This window comes from Sardina pilchardus, chromosome 23 (assembly GCF_963854185.1).
Source record: "Sardina pilchardus chromosome 23, fSarPil1.1, whole genome shotgun sequence".
NCBI classification, from domain to species: Eukaryota; Metazoa; Chordata; class Actinopteri; order Clupeiformes; family Clupeidae; genus Sardina; species Sardina pilchardus.
The window spans coordinates 20,901,354-20,922,443 of NC_085016.1; the positions used below are offsets into that span (position 1 = coordinate 20,901,354).

Below are 21,090 nucleotides of genomic sequence, written 5' to 3' on the forward strand. Positions count from 1 at the left end.
CATCACAGGATGCAAGACCATCAGAAACTGCATCTAGCTGTTTCTAATGTACCTGCACTTTTCGGCAACCGTCTCGCACTCGTATGTACAGGTCTGTGTTGTCTGAGATGTAGACCAAGGTCCCCTCAGGCTGTTGTCTTGAGGCAGAGGCCATGCTGTCATATGTCCTCAGAATCATAACCTACAAAGAGCACATCAAGACTGCAGATTTAGATTAAAGTGTCTCCATGCATCTGTCTTTTGACACTGACACATTTCTAGAGTGAAATAGCTGGGAGATGGGAATGGGACTAGGTCCATGCTTCATGACTAGGCACCCAATGAAACAGTGTAAGGTCATGCACATCCCAGACAAAAAACTTGGAATGGTGCTGGACCTGGTACAAAAGTATCCAGGAAGAATAAGGCATGATCCACACACCAAATACTGTACCTATCATTCACAGTTTGTTTTTATTTTGTTTGTGACATTTTGAGCTGTGCGGTTCTTCCTCAGACTTTCACAAAATCTGAGGAGGAGATCCAGGAGCTATCTGGAGTGCGGATCATCCCTTATTCTTCTTGAACCAATGGTCATCCTTGTGGAGCTTGTGTCCCTCTCTGAACCATGTTTCTGTTGGAGTTGTGTTCCATACTCACCCCTGCTCCTAACCCAGGGATGCCAGGAGGCCCAGGTGGGCCAGGGGGACCCGGAACATTAACAGCTGCAGGTAAAGAGAACACGTTGTTTTAGTTTATGAGGTTATTTTTTTTATCTACCCATAAAGAAAAGAGGAAATAATGTGGAAACACAACTACAACAATGTTTTGTGCTTAAGCCGTTCATTGATTAGACATGACAGACCCCTTTACGGGGAACACGTGCAAGTGCACATCGGAAACGTTTCTCTCCATAATTTCATAGGGGCTCCGTGATTCTGGTGCAGACACGAAATCTGCTCTGTATTTGAACGTTTCTGAAATGTTTTTGTCCCTTTAGACGCTCTGTCAGAAATAACTGACCGGCCAAGAGTTGTGCTGCATGAATTAGAACTAGAGCTACTGTTAGCAAGGAGGACGGCCTCACTTGGAGAGGTTCGATGGGCTCCAGGTAGGCCGCTCCCCGGGGGACCAGGTGGCCCTGGAGGTCCTGGGATTCCTGGGCGACCATATCCTGGAGGGCCTGGGGGCCCCGAGGGGCCTGGGGAACCCCGTATGGATTCTCCTCTTGGACCCTGAAAACAGAGTTTTTTTGGGAAGACTGAATTAAGTGTGATAGCGGTCAGCAGGTAGTGCTGTGACAGAGGCTATTGAGTGGCTACCTCGTTGCTAGCATCCAAAGTGCTACAAAAAGACAGGGTTCAGCCCAGGCTGATGCCGAGCTGAACCACAAAATCAACACAACATGGGTAACAAAAGCATTTAAATGATTAAATATTGAATTGCTAAACTTACATAGCTGCAACATCATACAGTGAAAAATAAACATTCAGTTGTATAATTGTTCATTTATTCGTAAAATGTTACATACAATTTTACAAACATTTTTCATCTTTTTACAGAGACTAAGGTAAAGGGGTGGATGTGGATTTAGGATCTGCATTCTGAGACTCGGATCCGTACCTGTGGTCCTGGGGGACCGGGAGGCCCAGCGCTTCCGCCGTACCGTGAGTCATAGTACCCTCCGCCACCCGCCTCTCCCTTCTCTCCTTTCATACCCGGATCTCCCCTGTCACCTTTCAGCTGGGTCTAACACACACACACACACACACACACACACACACACACACATACACACACACACACACACACACACACACACACAGAGAGAGAGAGACTTGTGAGAAAGAGTACTGCTGTCTGTGACGTGGTGAAGCTTTCACCATGTCCCTTTCATTGTTCTATATAAAAAAAATAGAATAGTAGAATATTTTCACTTCAAACTTTTTACCAAAAGAGCATAGGAGTCAAAGCCTTCTGTGCCACCTGCAGACAAAGGAAAATACAACACCTGGTTAATACACTAGAATATTGTAAGACATCACCTACCTACATAGCTGTATTCTAATACTACATCTTCGGCCCTGTTAGTAATTGTTCTAGCTGGAATGGGCAATAGCCCTTACATAATAATCCTACCATTCATCAAGTTTATTCAAAATGACTTATGTCAAGTAAATAACAGTAGCCCATGTCTTAAGCTTTCCCTGAGCTAAACCTGTGACCTTAGTTGACCTCTCACAGCCAGTCTGTGGGTGTGCCCTGCGTGTGGAGGTCAGCCTTTACCTGAGAACCCTGGAATGCCGGGGTTTCCTCGGTCTCCCTTCTCTCCTTTTTGGCCTGCAGGGGAGAGATCATGTGTGATGATGGCCATTCTAGACAAGGCTCTACCAATATCGGACACTCAATGGTTGCAATCTAAGACTCCTTTAATGGCACTCTCAATGACAGCAATCTCAGCAGGTTTCCATGTGAGCCATCCTTTTCTCACAAAGTCATTCCAAAATGATTCCATATAAGACCAACAATGATTTGTTTACCTGGATGATACCGGGATGGATCTCCATGCGTCTATAAAGAAAATAGTTCCCATTAGATGACCAACCTATAAAAGAACCATTCCCCTTGTGTCTCTGAAGTCATGATATGTAGTCTATGTTTTGTTTTTTCTTTTATTTACATTTCTAAAACGGATAGTTCCGGTCCTTGATTGTGTTTGGCTGAATCGTGTTCGATGCCCTTGTAAAGTCCAGCACAAACATACACCTTGACCGCATTTCGTTCTATAGTCATGCGCTGCCACAACTCGCACAAAAGTTAGAGTAGGTGCGTCTCGATGTTGCATGGCAACCATTCATATGGAGAAAATATATTTCTTGGCGAAAGAATGATTATCTACAGTGTATGCATACATTGTTACATTTTTCGTTGCTGTGACTTTGTTTCATGAAATCTTGCTATCGACGTAGTAACCGTTTTAGAAAAGCAATAAGCCACTTTTAGAATAGCTAAGGGGGGTTTTAGGCAGTCCACCAGCACTGTAAGTAAAGTGTAACCCCCCCTCATTTTTTTTTACATTTTTTTTTTATGTGAAAGCAATAACAATATATTAACAAAAAATAGAACCATTCCCCTAAGACAATAATGTTATTATAACGAAAGCATGTTTTTTTGATGCCGACTCACAAGCAATCCGTCCACAGACAGAACAGGCCCTGGGGGGCCCGGGGGCCCTGGAGGTCCTGGAGGCCCTGGGAGACCCTGGAGTAAAGGTGAGATGGGATATGATGTGACGTGTGCTGAATCATAAATGTTTTATAATATCTAAATACTGTAATGTGTACAGTCTAGATATATTGTCTGTAATGCTAGAAAGACACCACTGGAGGGGCCAAAGTCATTGTGTGTACTAACTCGGTTGGCCAAATGCATCTGAAAATGAACAGTATCAACCTACAGTATAAACATTTGTATTGTGTTGCATTTGTAATATAGGCATCCCTCACCGGAAAGCTATGTCCACCAAAACCACCGGAGTCTCCCCTCTCTCCTTTCAGCCCGTTCAGACCTGGGCGGCCCTGAATCGAGCAACACACACACACACACACACACACACACACACACGTCACACACACGTCAGAAAATGAGTCATTTTGAAGAATGACACGAATTTGCCTCCTTACGGCTATGAACTTTAATCCGCTTCCACAAGACAAATACCCAGACTGGTAATGAAACAGGCTGCAGGCTGGTCCCATAAACATTCTGCACAGAGGCACTTGATCCTTCTATGTGCTTACCGGTCTGCCTGGAATCCCGATCTCCCCCTTCAGTCCGTGAAGGCCGGGTATACCCTAAAGATATGTCATACACACACACACACACACACGCACACACACACACAAATGCACAAAGAAGGTATTTAGATATCAGTCAATATACCTTTTTTTCTAAATTTTTCTACAACGACAACAGCAACAGATAACGTCACCGACTGACAATCGGTTGACCCGGACTTGATTTCCACTGTTACAAGTCTGTCGTGTCTGCTAAATATCACTCAACTTTAAATGTAACAACAATAGCAAGTCTTCATCATACACTTTCCAGGACAGTATTTCCCAACCATTTCCCACTCTACATGCTACTCACCGGAGGTCCAGATGGCCCTATTTGTCCAGGCTCTCCCTAAAAGCATCAGCCATACGTTAAAGAAATCTATACATTAAGCACAATTCACATGTCATACATTGTTATTTATTTACACATTGAATTAATCAAATGACCATAATTACACACGCAGAGCAAAACTCACAACTAAGGAAAATAATTGACACAGTGTATGTCTACTTACCGGCTGCCCGGTCAAACCCAGATACAGAGGAGTTCCATCCGCTGCCAGAATCACTCCAGGTTCTCCTTTCTGGCCCTGTGTGGAACAGTATCAACAACTGAGTCAATATTTTAGACATTGATAATGGCTGACTCACCACACTCATTGCTATCATTATACTTATCTTATTATACTTTTATACTATAGTCATTATACTAATTGCTATCATTATACTGATATCAAGCTAGTATGCTGTACTACTTGTAGCAAGATTGTGGAGGCTGAAGTACAACTTTGACCATCCCTCCAGTGACCACCACTTGTAAATATGATTTATGAATTACTCAACATTCAGCATGATCAGCAAGATTCCAAAGATCTCCAGTAAAATCCCTACTTCTTCCATACCCCTCAATATGAATAATGCAAGTCTGGTAAATAGTCTCACATGCCTGGAACCATCCTCATGGCAGTTAACTGTAGCGGTACAGTATGTGTCTTACCTTAGTAGGGACACCTGGCTGCCCTGGGGTCCCTCTGTCTCCTTTTGGTCCCATTGGACCCTGACATAGAATGGGAGATACAAATAGGTGTTTAATTCTTAAACATAGCTCATTCAATTTATTTTCACACTCATTCTATTCCAGAATGATCTATTGTAACAATTATATTGTAGTGTAGCCTACTGTATTTGAAAGTGGTGGAATTTAGAATCTAGGGGTAAAAAAGAAATCTTACAGGGAAACCTGCCCGACCAGGCTGACCCTAGAAAACAACGACAAAAAGTAAATCTGTCATTGATGGAGTGATTAATTGACAATGTTTTTTTCTTTTGCAGTATCACATAATCCTTAATCCATCCATCTGTCTGTTCATCTATTCATCAATCCATCTATCTATACATCCATCCATCCATCCATCCATCCATCTATACATCCATCCATCAATCCATCTATCTATACATCCATCCATCCATCCATCCATCCATCCATCTATACATCCATCCAAATATTCTTACCGGTTGTCCAGGAATTCCAATAGCTCCGTCATGCTGAGAAGTAATTGCAGAAATATCAGACCAAAACTGTGAACAGCTGATACTACTTGTGTGTACACACGTGAAGCAATAGACCTTTTAGTATACAGTGAGTGTGTGCACTCACATCTGTGTGTGCACTGTACATCCATGTGTGTTTGTGTGAGTGTACATGAACTCACGTCTCCGATATTCGGGATGATAATCTCCCCTGGTGGTCCTGGAGGCCCAGGAGGCCCTGGTGGACCCCCGTCCCTGCCTGAGTCCCCCTACAGGTCACACACACACACACACACACACACACACACACACACACACACACACACACACAGTATGAATTTATGATTAAGAACAAGACGACTCAGATTCAGAATTAATATCTGAAAAGGATCTAGACAAATGCATCACTATCATATAAAGTGACCCTATCTTTAATTTCAGGTCAACAATTCAGCACTCACTTTTTCACCCCTGAAACCTCGTTCTCCTGTATCCCCCTGAAATGTCACAGGAACAGCATATTAGAACAAATTCAGCCATTAACGTGCTACTTTTAACCCAGCTTTCACAAATAAATTCTTGAAGAGCACTCTCCATCAAAATGGTGAATGGCAGTTAAACACAAACACACGGTAAGCAACAATTGGGCAGCTTTTGTGCTACTAAAGTGCACACAGAGTTATGAAAAAAATGGAACACAATCTACATTGTAGATCTATGTTCTCCTTTAAGCTATGCACAATGCAGCCAGTATTTATTTATTTAATTTTTTTTACTCACCGGTTTTCCAGGGAAGCCATCCATCCCTGGGAAGCCATCTCGTCCACGCTCACCCTCGCTGCCTTTTTGGCCTGGAATTCCTGGGAATCCAGCTTTCCCCTATGAACAGAAGAGGAATACAGACTCACAGGTACACTGTTACAATGTCATTTGAGATTTGACATGACATGAATTTTGTTTTAGAGGGGACTCTTACCGGTAGTCCTGGAATACCTTGAGGGCCCTGTGAGAGAATAATATATTTGATATGGGATATATAAAAGGCAAACTGAACAAAAACTATTTTGAGGACAAATTAAGACTTTGTCTATCCACACTCTATCATAGCAGTTACAATTATGTATTTGCTCTCATCTATATTGACCATGTCTAGTTAGAAAAAGTGACGTGTTGGCATATTTCAAGAGGCCTTCAGAATAAATCAGACCAGCACAACTTCTCTTGAATCCCTTCCAGTACCAATTACATCAACACAATCTCTGCTCTCATTAACCAAGTGGCAGGGGTAAGACAGTGATGGCGGATGCTCACCTGTGGTCCTGGAGGACCGGGAGGTCCAGCTGGTCCTGGAACGAGGGTCATTTCAGTTCCATTAAGGTCCTGCAAAGACACAAAACCACATGACTCACGGCTCTAATATGGTCTAATGGCTACAAAAGAAATCGGATGAAGGCTTGTGACACTACAGTGAAAATTCTGTGTGAAATTCTCCCTTGGTACCAGTGGAGAAAAAAGCAAAGAATCATGGGTAATGTAGTTTTTGTCCGTAGACTTCCAATGATGAAGGATGAAGGAACTCACGATGGTGACCTGTCCAGGGGGGCCAGGGGGCCCTGGGGGGCCAGAAGGTCCAGATGGTCCTGTGGGACCTGGGAGTCCAGGCATTCCACTCACACCTGCTAGACCCTTATATGGAAGGAAGTTGGTGGAAAATAATCAGATCAAACTATCAAGCTATTCAAATGTGGCCATGTCTATAGTGCTTCGGTGAGGTCATATACAGTCCATATACAGAGTTGCAGAAACATGCATGAGGGAATTGCATTCACTTGTGGGGAAATTCATATGTGGGAGTGCACACCACTAACACAACATTACTAGACCGCATTCAATTCCACAGTGTCCTACTCGAGTCAAGTAACAGTGTCCTAATTCACAGGACCATGCTTGCTAATATAGATGATGAAACCTGTTCTGTTTTAGGCTGTTCTAAGAAAACTGTTGTGTTCTTGAGAGTTCCATCTCCCATGGTCTTTGTCCAGATCTAAACTTGCTCTGACCTTGCTCTGGCATAGAGTCACACCAGAGTCATTAGCTGCGTAATTCATGTCACATGGAATGGTAATTGTATAGTCTTATGCATTTTTCAGTCATTAGTAATTAAGCATTTCAACCTCGGTAATTTGTGTCATGTGGGATCATAAATGTGCAAATTAATTTACATTTTTTGATTAGAGTGCTTCCAGTAATTAGTGTTCAAGCATTTGTCACTGGTACATGCCATGGATCACTCAATAACGTGTGAATTCAAGCATATGGTTAATTATATGATTCTGCATTAATTGTGAGGTCTCACACAGACATGCCGGTCCCTGTATACCTCTGTATCAGCTGAGGAGGAGAGGAAAGGCAGCCAGTTGGCAAAAAAAGCAGTGACAGAATAACTGTCCGGCTAAAAGGGAAAAGCGAACACAACATTCCGATGGGTGTTTTTTTCTTCCCTGAGAAGAACTGCTAGAATTCATCATCATCATCATTCCGGCCACATGAAGAATAGTCATGGTAATACATTAACTTCTGTTCTGACGACAATACACTAAATGAAGTGACAGCTCTCAGAGTGTCACCATTATTGAATGGAGAGGTGTACGTGTTGACAACTGCTCAAATATTGACTTGACTGAGCTGAAACAAACAGCTCCAGGTTAATTCATTATCTGAGCCATTGTTTTCTGACAGGTGCTATGTAGGTCAGATGTAATGCATTGTATACTGTATATCATGGTGTTTTTATGGACATGATGTGTCACAGAATTAGAATAGTGTACACATAAATATTTAACACATTGAGAAACCATTCTCTTCATTGGGTATACAGTAACAGTACCGCATGTGTACTGTATATTGCCTAGAGATACTCACATTTTCCCCTGAAGATCCACCAAGTCCCACAGTACCACAATCTCCCTACCAGAAAGAGCACAAACAAGTTGATGACCAGCACAACATATTCAGTTCAAACTTTAAACAGAAAGAAGACCAAACTGGATGCATACACATGCTAGAGTTTGAGGACACTCAAAAGAACAAACAACACTAATAGGGATGTCTTTACTCATGCTGCAACTCATACAGGAGTGACTAGGTAGACAGAGGTAGGCCCTACTAACAGTGTGTGAAAAAAATATGTGAATGTGTGAATTCAAATCCACCTTCTCTCCTCTTGGCCCTGGTGGCCCGGGAAGTCCTGGTCTTCCTGGAGTTCCCTGACAAAATCACACACAGACACTTTCAGGTGAAAACAGGCCAATAAACTTATGTCTATGTCAGGTTATGAGATGAAATTGGGTTATGGTAAAGATGAGTACTTGGCCTAGTGAAAATAACTATATCCACTCAATATGTAGCCCTTTCCAGGTTGTCGTCACAAAAAAAGGGGCTCTTATCACTTTATAGATGTATAGGTTATAGATTGCCCCCCCTTTTTTTAAAGAGTGTTTGAAAACACAAGCAGACCAACAGATCATTCAAAAACATTCTAATCAATAGAGGCATTACGGCTCGTCCAGGCTTTCCATTGGGTCCATTAGGTCCAGGAGGTCCAGTAGGTCCATCGGATCCATTGTAATCTCCTTCAGAACCTGACGGTCCAGGTGGCCCGGGCGGTCCAGGAGGACCTGGGGGTCCTGGACGAACCTGTTCCAGAAATACGACGAGGGTCAACGAGTCGTGTGATCATCATTCCTCAATTACTAATGACCAAGTATAATAAGCTACTGAAATGATATCTACGTTTATGCAGATTCACAAGGTATTCTGTGCTTGAAAACAGTGTAACTGGCCATACTGTGAGAAATGACTGTGTATGCTGTATGTGCACCATGATAAACATGGACATCTGAATGACATGACTAAGACAAAAGGTAACCGTGATGAACATACAGCGACTTTTCCTCCAGAGCCTTCCACATCCACAAATGTCTAAAAACAAACAAACAAACAGACAAAAACAATGTCAGGTCACCAAAAAATACTGCTCCTGGTGTTATTCAATTCAGTTCAATTCAGTTTATTTGCCAGACCCATGTCCAAATTTACACAAGACAGATATTACAAATACATATTAAGACAGACTTAGGACAGTCAAAAAGCTACACAAAACAGTGATAATACATTATAGAAAAACAATTATTAAAATGTATACAGGCATTTTCTCCAGTGCGCTCTCAGTCTGGATGTGTACCTTGTGCTACTCATAATCGGATTTGAGAGTGCCACCATGATATTGTTAGACGACTCATCCAGGTGTAGTGAGAACTTATACATTAGGTTTCTTAAAAGCGCATGAAGTGTGCTTACTCCTACAGATACAAACATCTGGCTAGCACTCCCTCCTCTGGGAACCTTGAGTAATATTCTTAAAGCATCATTGTATGCAACTTGTAATTTTTGCATGCTGGCCTTTTTATAAGTGAACCAGAGGTGAGCAGTGTAAAGTGGTGTGCAGTATGCCTTGAACAGAGCCACTTTAACTTGAACAGAGCCACTTTAACTTGTTAGTTGTGTACATAGTTTCTTTGTAGTTGTTTAACCTGCATATTTTTTAGAATCATTCTGGAATATATCAAGTTATGACTTCTGACTGACTCTGAGATGTGTCACGTACTCCTCACTCCTGCTCGACTGGTACTGCAAGGTGCAAGGTCATGCATAACCTTAGCAGGTCATAGCACATACTGTAAGTACATACACCTACAGTAAATGCAGTAACGAGCCAAGCTACAACATACTGCTACTGCGGAGAGTACCAGAGACTTTATAATGAGGCGATACAGCACTCAAAGAATTCTCCATAGAAATGTGAGGGGTTAGTTTGTGATGCCAATATGGCAGCTGTCTACACATTAACTTCAAAATAACTGCCCAAATCCTTTACCAAGTGTGCGAGTGATGAGACTTGCCTATGAAGACTTTGATAGTACTCACCGTCTCGATTCCTGGGGGGCCTGGGGGTCCTGGAAGTCCTCTTTGGCCAGGCTGGCCCTCCCCAACCTCGCCCTGTAAAGCACAGACCAGACATGAACATCAAGGCACAACATCAATGGTACTGTAGGAATGCAGGAAATGCCTTTCACCTCAAAGGAAATTTGGCATCAGACCTAACTGGTCAGACGTACAGTATAGAAGGTTTTATTACAGACTTTGAACTTACATGCTATCCATATCCACGTGTATCTTCATCACCATGTTTAACATGGTTATCTTTCTGGTTTTTTTTCTATATCTTTATAAACTCACTGTTACTCTATGACTAGAATATAAACAATATAACATGGTTGTCTACATTGACTTGTACATGTACATGTACATGTACACCTAATCATTAGCCCTACTTACAGGGTTTTTTTTGTCAATCTGATTAAACTGTTCTAAATTTAAAATTTTGTGTCATCTGTTTACACGGAGTAAACGTTCTATTCCGATCAGGTGGTAAGAAGCGCTCTGCTACAGCAGGCAATCCGATCGACCAAACACATGTCTGTTCAATCGGAATAAGAACGGAATACCCACCCCTTTCGTTCTGTCTCATTTTTGTTCCAATTCTAATTGAAAAGTGTCCATGTGAATGGGGCTACTGATCCAGATCAGACACTGAAGCTGCTCACCTTCTGGCCTTTCATTCCAGTGTTGCCAGGAGTACCTGGGAAACCACGTGGTCCAATAGCGCCCTGACAGGGACAAGAGAAGGGTCATCATTAGCTACTGTGAGACTCAGCACTCAAAACATCCAGCAAAAAATATGTCGCAAAACTCAGCATAGTTCTTCCCATCACAGAGACACTTGTTCCTCACCTCTTCACCCTGGTCACCTTTTTCACCCTAGAAAACACACAAACAGACATGTAAATAAATACTGTTCATATACAGGCATGTGTGAAATAATCACATCGGCCTTATTGTTACAAGTCATACTACTGACTGATAACAGTAATACCAATATCAATTTATTTAAAGTATGTACAGTAGCAACAATGATAGCAATGCTCTAGCTAAGAGTAATTTCACATTCAATTCAATTCGGTAGTATATTATTTTATTTACTATATTATTTATAGTGCAGCATCACCATCAACAACACAACAATGTCTCATTAAACTTCACAGTTAAAAATAAATAATCAAATAGCACACAAATTAATTGAAGATGAAAAGCAGAAAGAAGTGGTACTGAAAAATTAAGCAATGGCAAACATGGTGATAAAAATTAAGGTCAAACCAAAAAAACCCATCAATAGACTAATACAACAAATAAAAAATAGCAATAAGTACTCACTAGCTGCCCATCCCGACCTGCTGTTCCAGGTTGTCCTGCCGGGCCCCGAGGCCCTGGCGGCCCCTGACGGCCCTCCACCTTCTGGATCTTCTTCCCGTCCCCAGTGTCAACGATCTCTGTGATTGGACCCTGAGGCCCGGGGGGGCCTGGAAGACCCGGAGGTCCAATGTCCCCCTTCATGCCAGGCAAGCCGACCCCGTGACTTCCCTGGGGTGGAGTGGAAGGATTGGTAAAAGGATTTTAGTGGGATATATACGTACATCTTAGGGGTCAACAAAGGTGTAGCTAAATCGATACATTAAAATAAAAAGTAGGATTTGTTTTCTTCTATTGTGCATACTTGCTATGTATGCTTCATACCTTTAACCCTTTCTCTCCCTTCGCCCCCTGTAAAAAAAAATGAACTAGGCAGTTATATCAAATTATTTGTGTTCAAACATGCTTTGCTTCTGGACTGGACTGCCATGTCCTATATACTCTATAGTAGTGATCATACTCTGTTGGACTGCATCCGTATTAAACTAAAGAGGTAGCCTGATAAGTTGGATACACATCCAAAATTCATTACAAATACAAATGTTTGATTCTGACCAGTTACTTTTACCTGTAAAGTTTCACTTCATTATCTTAGCTACTATGAAAACTGGCTTCCCTGAACTAGTTTAACTGAAGTGATTTTGTATTGCACACAAAATAAACCGTAAGAGGACTACCTTATCTCCAGGGCTGAAGGAGTCACCACCAGAGCCATCGGTGTCAAACCCAGAGTCTCCTTTCAGACCTAGAGTAGAGAGAACACAATCAGCTCTTAGCTGCCTGCAATACTCCTGCTACAGTTCCATGGTTTGTAAAGTGTCAATCAATCACGGTTGCTGTAGAAAAGTCCACTAGGTGACTAGGTGACTGATCAACATTGGGTCACCTGGGCGAGGATGTCTAATGTTAAAAGAACCCAGGCACATTACCCATGATGCATCCTAGTGCATTCATAGAACCCAGGCACATCACCCATGATGCATCCTAGTGCATTCATAGAGATGTATCTTGCACCCTGTCATTTGTCTGTAAGTTACTGGTTGCTGTTTCTTCCCCCTGGGCATTATCATGTACAAGTATAAGAGCATTGAGGTTAACTCTTTGCCAGTTAGTGACAGGAACATTTATTTTGAGTGAGAGAGACAGGAAAGTGGTCAAGGGGAAATATGATCAATACAGGAAAATGGGGCAGATGAGTTTGGAAACTCCTGGAGGATGTCTGAAGGCAATTGGAAGTTCCATAGTGTATTGTTGTGATGACTTTGAGACCAGACACCCCAGACACCCAAGAATGTGATGCTAAGGAGGAAGGAAGGGGGAAGCCTTTGAATAGAAGAAGTCAAAGGAGAATTCTGGCAATTTGTCACATAGATTCTCGAGGTCACCAAGTACTGGTACGAAAAAACCTTGAAACAATTCGGTTATTATTATATTACATTTAGCACACACTTTTTAAGTCCAAAGTGACTTGCATATGGTATGTCAACCATATTACAAGGGATTACATTGTCCTCAGAGCAACTTGGGGTTTAGTGCCTTCCTCAAGGGTACAATTGCGGTAGTTGGGAATTGAACCGTCAACTTTCAAGCCAATGCATGCTAGTCCAGCTCCTTAACCACTACACTACCACCACTACCAATTCTATAGCTCTGAGCTACAGACTGGGGGCATGCTCATGAGCCCCCAGATGTTCATCTTCATGCCCCCAGAATGTAGCACTATAACTGCCTGGCGGCTCTAGCTGTTGTCTGCAGCAAGGAAACAGGGCTGGCAAGCACACACAAGATCATAGGAGATAGGTGTTAGGAGGTTTGTGTGTAAAAAGTAAAGTGAGTAAAGTAAGGTAGAAAGCAAATTCAGCCACAATTCAATTAGATTTTTTGAGGACAATCACTGAAAAAAAAAACTGTGAAGGAGTTGTGTGATGCTAATGAAAAGGCAAGCCAATGGTTTTGGACGAGGTGATCACAGACTGGGTCATGCTGTGACCTGAGATCTAGTTGCTGTCTTTCTGGAGCAGTACTTATAGATAGATAGATAGATAGATAGATAGATACTTTATTGATCCCAAAGGGGAAATTCAAGCCCCTTATTGATGTGTCTGTAACATTTCCCCAACTCATCACGAGCGTGGGGTGGGGAGGTGGTGGGCCTAATTCAACAAAACAACGTTGAAGGAATGTGCCTTCTTGATAACCCCGGTGAAATGCTCACGAAGGTCGCTCTGTTGATGATGTGTTTTGATTCTTTGGTTGAGTCTTCAGGTTACTGACAACATACAGTATGTTTTTATACCGTGAAGGGAGGCCTTTACAGATCCAGTAGTGCATTGTCGTTGAATTTCATCATGCTTTTATTAAATGTCAAATAGACTTGGATGTTGATCGGCCACTCTGGGAAATCCCCTATCGATATACAAGGTATTCAACAGCTTTTCTGTCTGAAATGTTTTGAGTTAGTCAGCTTTACCTGCCTGATTGAATCTGAATAAATAAAACAAAAACTTGATAGCAGTATAGTTGCAGAAAGCAGTGTGAAAGTATGAGAAGCTTGAACAATCAATTGTAAATATGACAGCTGAACAGCTAACAACATCAAAACTGGGACACCAGAGGTATAGCAGTAATGCAATATATCCACAAGGGGGTGCCACTCCTTAATGCAAAACAAGCAGGACAAAACTGCTCAATCTAAACTGTGGTGAATCCAGGTTCAGGTTAGGTAGGTCAGTAGCTTTATTTGCACCCAGAGCTAAATTTGGCTTGCAGAAAAGACTCTTTCTTTATGTAGAAATGAGACATGTAGACATGAATTAACAGACAGGCACTTGTCAAACATCATTCATCTTAACGCTCAATATACAGGTGTGCAGGGGTCCAGAGTAAACTAAAATATTCAGTAATTTTGCAATATCCGCATTATGAGTGAACCGCAGGACAGTGATTTATGCAAAAACAAAACCACATATTAAACGCACATGTGTATTAAACCTATAAAATCAGAAAGAAGAAAAGAAATGCATTCCCATGCATAGCCCACCCCTGTCTTTGAACCTCTAAACTGAAAGAAATGTAGCAAAATCAATGAGATAACATTGACACAATGTTGGGACAATCAATAAAATGCCATTGATCAATGAATATAGATTATACAAAATTAATAAAAAAGAGTCAAATAAATAAAGACAAATGAATTGTATTAATCATTATTATTACCATATTAAATAACCGGAAGGAAGAAGGAAAGAAGCTGAAACTCATTGCTCAAAGGGAGGGAGTGGTCAAATTTGAGCTAATTATCTGCTTTAACTGTCAATATACAGGGCCTGTTACTTATCTCTATTTGACTGAGCAATTAACTGTCTCATCACTGAATGTGCTCATTACAATTACTAAAATATAAAATATACATTAGTGAATAGAATACCCAGTTAGGCAGAATAATGCCTAAAGCATGATGACCTTTAATTTCAGAAGACCTGCATTTCCGGAGAGTGGTCAATGACATACCAGTTTCCTCCTGAGCGACATCAAGAGTTCCTTTGGAGAGGGTGCTGGAGATTGGGGGCTCGGGCAGCACCTGAGTACCTGGGGTCTGGAGGAAGATGTTTACATGGTCATAAATGAGAAACAGTATGGATGAATTACAGGTAGGCCCACACCTTCAAATATGGAGAGTTAGTTTGAAGGTTATACAATAATAATGTCCCTGGAGGGGAACAATTGAAGCAGCTGCTCATTGAGACTCCATATGATATTTGTCAAATTGGCACACATCACATCAACACATCAGCTAACACATGGCAAGAATTTACATTTGGCTTCCTCGGTACATAAATAACCAGAAGCAAAGTAACCCAGTAGCTGGTGGATAAGGCAGTAATATTTTGTTTTTATAACTAAAAGGCCTATTTAATTTACAAATGAACTACACTTAATGTAATTTCAGCTGTTTCCATATGCTGCTTGTTTTAGACAAGATTAACAAAAGACTCCTTCTTTCATTACAAGTGTGAATATCGGAAGTAAATATTTGTACTGCCTTAAGTAGACATGTTTCCTCTGGTTGGAAACCACAGTGCATCTCTAAGTTATTAAGGCTATTGTCAGTCATTTCAGATATACACAGCAGAGATGTTAAATTCCTATGTTATAGATAGTGGATTTTCAACACAGACAATACCTTTCGTTTGGGAGGCTGTGTTGTGATGCCACCCTCAGTGTCCATACCATCTCCACTACCACTTCCTGAGTCCTAAGAGAAAAAGAAGGGGGGGGGGTGGTATAGTGAGATGCACAGAGAGGAAAGTGATTCTTCCAATACTTATCGGATCAGTTCATAATAAATTAACAAAAACGTACTTTTTAAAAACAATATCATGTATTAAGAGGAACTATGCAGGTTTGGCGATTTCTTTGCTGTTTTTTCGTTTTACGCTTGCAGGTTTCTCTGCAGAGTTTCCCCTACAGCTTTAACGTGTATATTTTATAACACTCCTCAAGTCAGTCTGCCTTTTCAAGAGCATGATCGCATGAACTTTCTGTTTATCATGCCACCGGCCTGGTGGCACAAACTTGCAAGCCTGTTTTTTTCTCCTCACAGGCGCTAGGGGTAATCAAGACAGCCATCATTCAACCCTGAATAAGTCAAATAACCATTCCAATTACTCCGAAGCTGATCAGTTAAGGTAAATTAAGCTTTAAAAAAAAACTTGCATAGTTCGCCTTTAATGTTAAACATAGAAAACACACACATGAACACTTTTACTGTTCAGTCTGATGTTACATGACATATCCTCTATACTATCTCTATACTACTATATACAGCAGACGATTTTGGATTGATGCGCAGAGTTCTTCATTTTAACAAGACATATATTCTCTGTTGGTATGCCATGGGAATGACATGGTGGTAGTGTAGGTGGGTGTGGTGGTCTAGAACTCACGTCTTCCTCGTCTTCATCATCAGATGAGTAGCACTGCCTCTCAGCAGCAGATGGGTCTCCACTGATGGTCAGCTGGGATATCTGGCCCTGAGCAACACATGAGTACACCAGCTCATTTAGGGGCAACAATGTGATCGTTTGTGATAGTTAAATGGACACGCACAGTCACACACACACACACACACACACACACACACGCACACACACACACACAAACTCATCCCTCACAAACACGCACATAAACAACTCGTCACTCACACAAACACACACATATGCTCCTCATCACCCGCAAACAACTCCCACATGGAGACTAAATTCAACAACAAATCAACAGCTAAACAAAAAAACTATTTACTGCCCAATTTTAGGGGATTCCCCGTATGTGTACCAGAGTGGTATGTGTACCAGAGTGGGCGTAGTCTGACCTCCCAGGCTCTGGACTCTGGGAACAAGCAGGCCTCAGTTGGAGGTTAGCTGTGAGTGATAGGGCTGTCAGCTCCCCTTGTTCTGCACAGACTTGAGGGTGACCTTTGCCATCAGTCATTTCATTAAGGAGCCACAACCACACGCAGACACAGATCTCACGCACACAACTTTGACAGTGTGGGGCTGTACACTGCAGTCACACCAAAGCTACTGCACAAGTGTCATTTGTCGCCGCATGTCTTAACTCATCACGCTCTCTCTCTCTCTCTCTCTCTCTCTCTCTCTCTCTCTCTCTCTCTCTCTCTCTCACACATACACACACACACACACACACACACACACACACACATGTGCCCACACACACACACACACACACACACACAAAAGAACTGCACTGGTAATAGCAAACTCCTGAACAATACCTATGAAGCGAGATTCGTGGTACAGTAGCTTGAGTTTAAAGTAACACAAGTGGTGCACTTAAATTTGGCATGCTTTGTGATAGTATACCCTCACTCAGGTCAACAACATCAACCCAAAACTCAAATCCAAAAACATTTACATTACATTTAGTAATAGCGTTCACTAACGGACGCTCGGGAGGAGCATGACGGAATTTGCCACGCCTCCTTCTTCAATCAGTCAGGATACTTATTCGCAGTCTACCTGTTGAAGCTTCAGCAACGGCGTTACTCCGCTCGCAACCCACCACCTCCCCTTACACCTCCCATCTTCCATAGGTAAAGAATAAAGGGGTGCATGGTGGAATCCTGCCCGACTCCTGCCTGCGCAGTCGACTCCGGCGTGATTCCGCGAAGCACTTCAGGACCCTGGCCAGAGACTTCACCAAACATGCTCTTCTATTATGCTTTAATGTCTTTGTGCAAACTTCGGAATGTGAACTAGTGAATTCATATTGCAGGCAGTTTTATCCAAAGTGACTTACATACGCGTCAATTAAACTACAGGGCCATTATCCCCAGAGCAACTAGCGGTTACTGTAAGTGTCTTGCTCAAGGGCACAACTGTGGAAGCTGCATTGAACCCACAACTGTTCAGGCTACTGCATGGTAGCCCCAAGGTGGTAAGCAAACGTTTGGAAGGTGTACACCCTTTGCATGACTGAGGCTAATAGGGCTTCACCTGGAGTTAGCATTCCATTGAACCCCATTCATTTTGTTGTCACTTTGATAGTGAATACCTTTACATTTGAAGCGTTTTAAGCCTACAGTATATATGAACCATTTCTAATTTCAGAGAAATGCAACATCGCCTGACTGGTGTCATAACCTCTTAACTCAAAAACCAATGTTAAAAAAATGATGTTGTGAGCAGCGACTTTCAGTCGCACATGAGAGAAGTAACTATATTTTCTGGATAAGAAACTGAAGGCAGCCTAAGAGAAAGTCAATGAGTAAACTATTTAGGAAAGCATTGAGGAAATAAAAACAATTACATGTAGCCTGTGTGTGATTTTTGTTGGGTTGACACTATGTCGGAAAAAATGACCTACCAAAAGCTGCACTCTAACTCGGATTACTCTTCTCTTATCACTTCTCGTAGCGCGTCTACCAGACAACTGTGTTTCAGTCCGTTGCTTAAAGCAACTCTAAAGAGTTTTTCGTACCTTGAAATAATGTTTCCAAAATCATTACAGGGGTTCATCAACTCGTAACAGGGTGAACGGCACTTCTGCTTTCACTTCGCGGCCCTCTATCGACTATAACCGCACTATGTAACTTTACCAGATCGGGTAGTGTATCTGTAGTTTGATGAAATGAGACATCAGAAACTACAAATTTGACTTGCTTCGATGTTGCAATACTTCAACCTTTCATAAAATCATGCAACATATTCTATCTTGTCTGTTATTTGCTGGATAAACAAATAGCGTATGTGCAAACGAGGAAAAGTGCTTTGGTGTTGCTTTAACATCACTTGTTATCACTTTATCGACACTGAGGATGAGGGGCGCTGCTGGGCCCTATGACAGGCAATAATTCTGGGCCCCCTGATAGTATTATCGGGGTTGAGGAGACCTTCTGGCCCCATCTGAGGAGCAGGCCCCTGCAGTGCCCCTGCTGAAGATGTGCAGTACAACTGGTGACTACCGGATAAACGGGTTCAAATTGACTTCACTATCTAGTCTATGGGGTGGCTCTGTTCGTTTCTTTTACTGTCTATGGGTAGCACAGCTCCTTAGCCACTACGCTACCACCGCCCCAAAAAGACAAGTGCAAGATGGGATGGGATAAGGCCTAGCCAAGGCGAAAACATGTTGGCATTTTTAAAAATGATTGTCCATGATTAAGCCTAAGCTTTTTTTTGGAAGATGGGTTGGACTATCCAGCTTTAATCATATTTTTTTTCTACCAAAGAGCACCTTCACTAACACTTTAATCTATTAGAAGAACTACGCCATTGCATGATGGGATGGGATACCTCAAACTTATCTCCGTCCTGGGAGCCTCCTTGTCCCACCATGAGGGCCGATCCTGGCATCACCAGATGAGGCTCGTTGGAGCGGCTGAATGTCACCACCGTGGGCTCGGTGTTGCAGTTGTAGTAGAAGGAGATTTTGTTGGCGTGGAAAGAGATGGCGAAGCGCGTCCACACGCCTTTGCTGGTGGTCACGGGGAAGGTGGCGACAGGCCTGCCGTCGTAGTAGTAGACCTCGACCTGCTGACCCTTCCTCCCGCGGGCCAGCTTGACGCCCAGTTCGATCCGCATCTGGGACTTGTCGGTGAGAGCCAGGAGCACGCCGCTGTCTCTGGTGGGCATCAGGCGGAAGAGCAGGGCGAAGTTGCGGTGAAAAGGGCTATCCAGCAGGCTATCAGCGAGCCGCGACACGCCAGACTTCTTGCTGAAGATGAAAGCCGGGTTGTCGTCTGGGTCGAGGGCACGCTTGACTGACGACATGACCGGGTCCGCCACTATCTCCTGCAGTGTCAGGTCTACTGGGTAAAAAACACACAGGGAATAAGGGCAATGCTTCACCTGTCCTCTTTCCTTATAAAAGATATGGTAAAAGAAAGCAAAACTATTCAAGATATCAATAAAACATAATAATGCTACCACTTCCCCCTTATCTATCATATCAAAATAATAAACAAAAAACACATTAAAGCAACAAGAATGCAGCTCTTCTCTCACAAGAATAGGCAGTGCTGGCGCTTACCAGCTAAGCAGCTTATTCTTTAAAGTTTAAATTTCCACATTGTTGCCAGTCATATTCAATCTGTGAACCGTGTGTGTTAAAACTGGTGCTTGTGATCGCAGCCTGTGCACAGTTAAATCAGCCCTTTGTTATTAGTCTTGTCCTTCACACACAGCACAGCAAACCCTCCCTGCACAAGCAGAGCCTACAGCTTGGCTTCACACAGTGATTTGCCCCAGTCTCAGGTTGTTTACAACAAATGTGATTGCAAAGTGTTGTCACGATAACAAAATGATGACCTTAATGTGAAACCATGCCTAAATATATTGATACCAATGCTAGAACGGTAGCATGGACACCTTAAAATCAGAAATAGAAGTAATGGTCAGCAGAACCTGAAACCTGGAACTCAAAGTAAAAAAAATGGAGTGTCTGTTGAGTTCATGGATCAAAATCAAGACGAAATCTTTTGAATACTTTGAATCCTTCGAATGCTTAAATTCAACTTGTAACTTCACTGTCACACTGGTAGCAGGTTCTCCAGCTCACAGTATTCTACTACATTACGCACATTCCATAGTCATTCCATAGTCCATAGTCCAGAGTCCAGGGGCAGCCGTGGTGTACTGGTTAGCGCACCGGGCTTGTAACCGGAGGGTTGCCGGTTCGATCCCCGACCAGTCCACCATGGCTGAAGTGCCCTTGAGCAAGGCACCTAACCCCTCACTGCTCCCCGAGCGCCGCTGGTTGGGCAGGCAGCTCACTGCTCTGGGTTGTGTGATTCACCTCACTGTGTGTTCACTGTGTGCTGTGTGTTCACTAATTCGGTTAAATTGGGTTAAAT

General features: G+C 42.5%; 1 protein-coding gene across 1 annotated transcript in view; it reads right to left on the minus strand.

Moving 5' to 3' along the window:
* LOC134071777 (collagen alpha-1(XVIII) chain-like) overlaps nucleotides 1-21,090 on the minus strand; it is a 34,693-nt gene that overhangs the window by 4,877 nt on the left and 8,726 nt on the right. Inside the window, exons 2-37 of the mRNA XM_062528619.1 lie at nucleotides 19,532-20,043; nucleotides 16,664-16,750; nucleotides 15,901-15,972; nucleotides 15,228-15,312; nucleotides 12,395-12,462; nucleotides 12,042-12,068; nucleotides 11,682-11,888; nucleotides 11,202-11,228; nucleotides 11,015-11,077; nucleotides 10,335-10,406; nucleotides 9,291-9,329; nucleotides 8,907-9,044; nucleotides 8,561-8,614; nucleotides 8,271-8,315; nucleotides 7,729-7,800; nucleotides 6,930-7,034; nucleotides 6,660-6,728; nucleotides 6,325-6,351; nucleotides 6,129-6,227; nucleotides 5,810-5,845; nucleotides 5,531-5,617; nucleotides 5,331-5,363; nucleotides 5,051-5,077; nucleotides 4,816-4,875; nucleotides 4,334-4,408; nucleotides 4,132-4,167; nucleotides 3,780-3,833; nucleotides 3,486-3,557; nucleotides 3,166-3,240; nucleotides 2,520-2,550; nucleotides 2,266-2,319; nucleotides 1,931-1,965; nucleotides 1,603-1,728; nucleotides 1,067-1,214; nucleotides 640-704; nucleotides 53-181 (exon numbers count right to left, since the gene is read on the minus strand). Of these exons, the coding sequence (XP_062384603.1) occupies nucleotides 53-181; nucleotides 640-704; nucleotides 1,067-1,214; nucleotides 1,603-1,728; nucleotides 1,931-1,965; nucleotides 2,266-2,319; nucleotides 2,520-2,550; nucleotides 3,166-3,240; nucleotides 3,486-3,557; nucleotides 3,780-3,833; nucleotides 4,132-4,167; nucleotides 4,334-4,408; nucleotides 4,816-4,875; nucleotides 5,051-5,077; nucleotides 5,331-5,363; nucleotides 5,531-5,617; nucleotides 5,810-5,845; nucleotides 6,129-6,227; nucleotides 6,325-6,351; nucleotides 6,660-6,728; nucleotides 6,930-7,034; nucleotides 7,729-7,800; nucleotides 8,271-8,315; nucleotides 8,561-8,614; nucleotides 8,907-9,044; nucleotides 9,291-9,329; nucleotides 10,335-10,406; nucleotides 11,015-11,077; nucleotides 11,202-11,228; nucleotides 11,682-11,888; nucleotides 12,042-12,068; nucleotides 12,395-12,462; nucleotides 15,228-15,312; nucleotides 15,901-15,972; nucleotides 16,664-16,750; nucleotides 19,532-20,043 (3,011 nt within the window). The remainder of the gene's footprint in view (nucleotides 1-52; nucleotides 182-639; nucleotides 705-1,066; nucleotides 1,215-1,602; nucleotides 1,729-1,930; nucleotides 1,966-2,265; nucleotides 2,320-2,519; nucleotides 2,551-3,165; nucleotides 3,241-3,485; nucleotides 3,558-3,779; nucleotides 3,834-4,131; nucleotides 4,168-4,333; nucleotides 4,409-4,815; nucleotides 4,876-5,050; nucleotides 5,078-5,330; nucleotides 5,364-5,530; nucleotides 5,618-5,809; nucleotides 5,846-6,128; nucleotides 6,228-6,324; nucleotides 6,352-6,659; nucleotides 6,729-6,929; nucleotides 7,035-7,728; nucleotides 7,801-8,270; nucleotides 8,316-8,560; nucleotides 8,615-8,906; nucleotides 9,045-9,290; nucleotides 9,330-10,334; nucleotides 10,407-11,014; nucleotides 11,078-11,201; nucleotides 11,229-11,681; nucleotides 11,889-12,041; nucleotides 12,069-12,394; nucleotides 12,463-15,227; nucleotides 15,313-15,900; nucleotides 15,973-16,663; nucleotides 16,751-19,531; nucleotides 20,044-21,090) is intronic.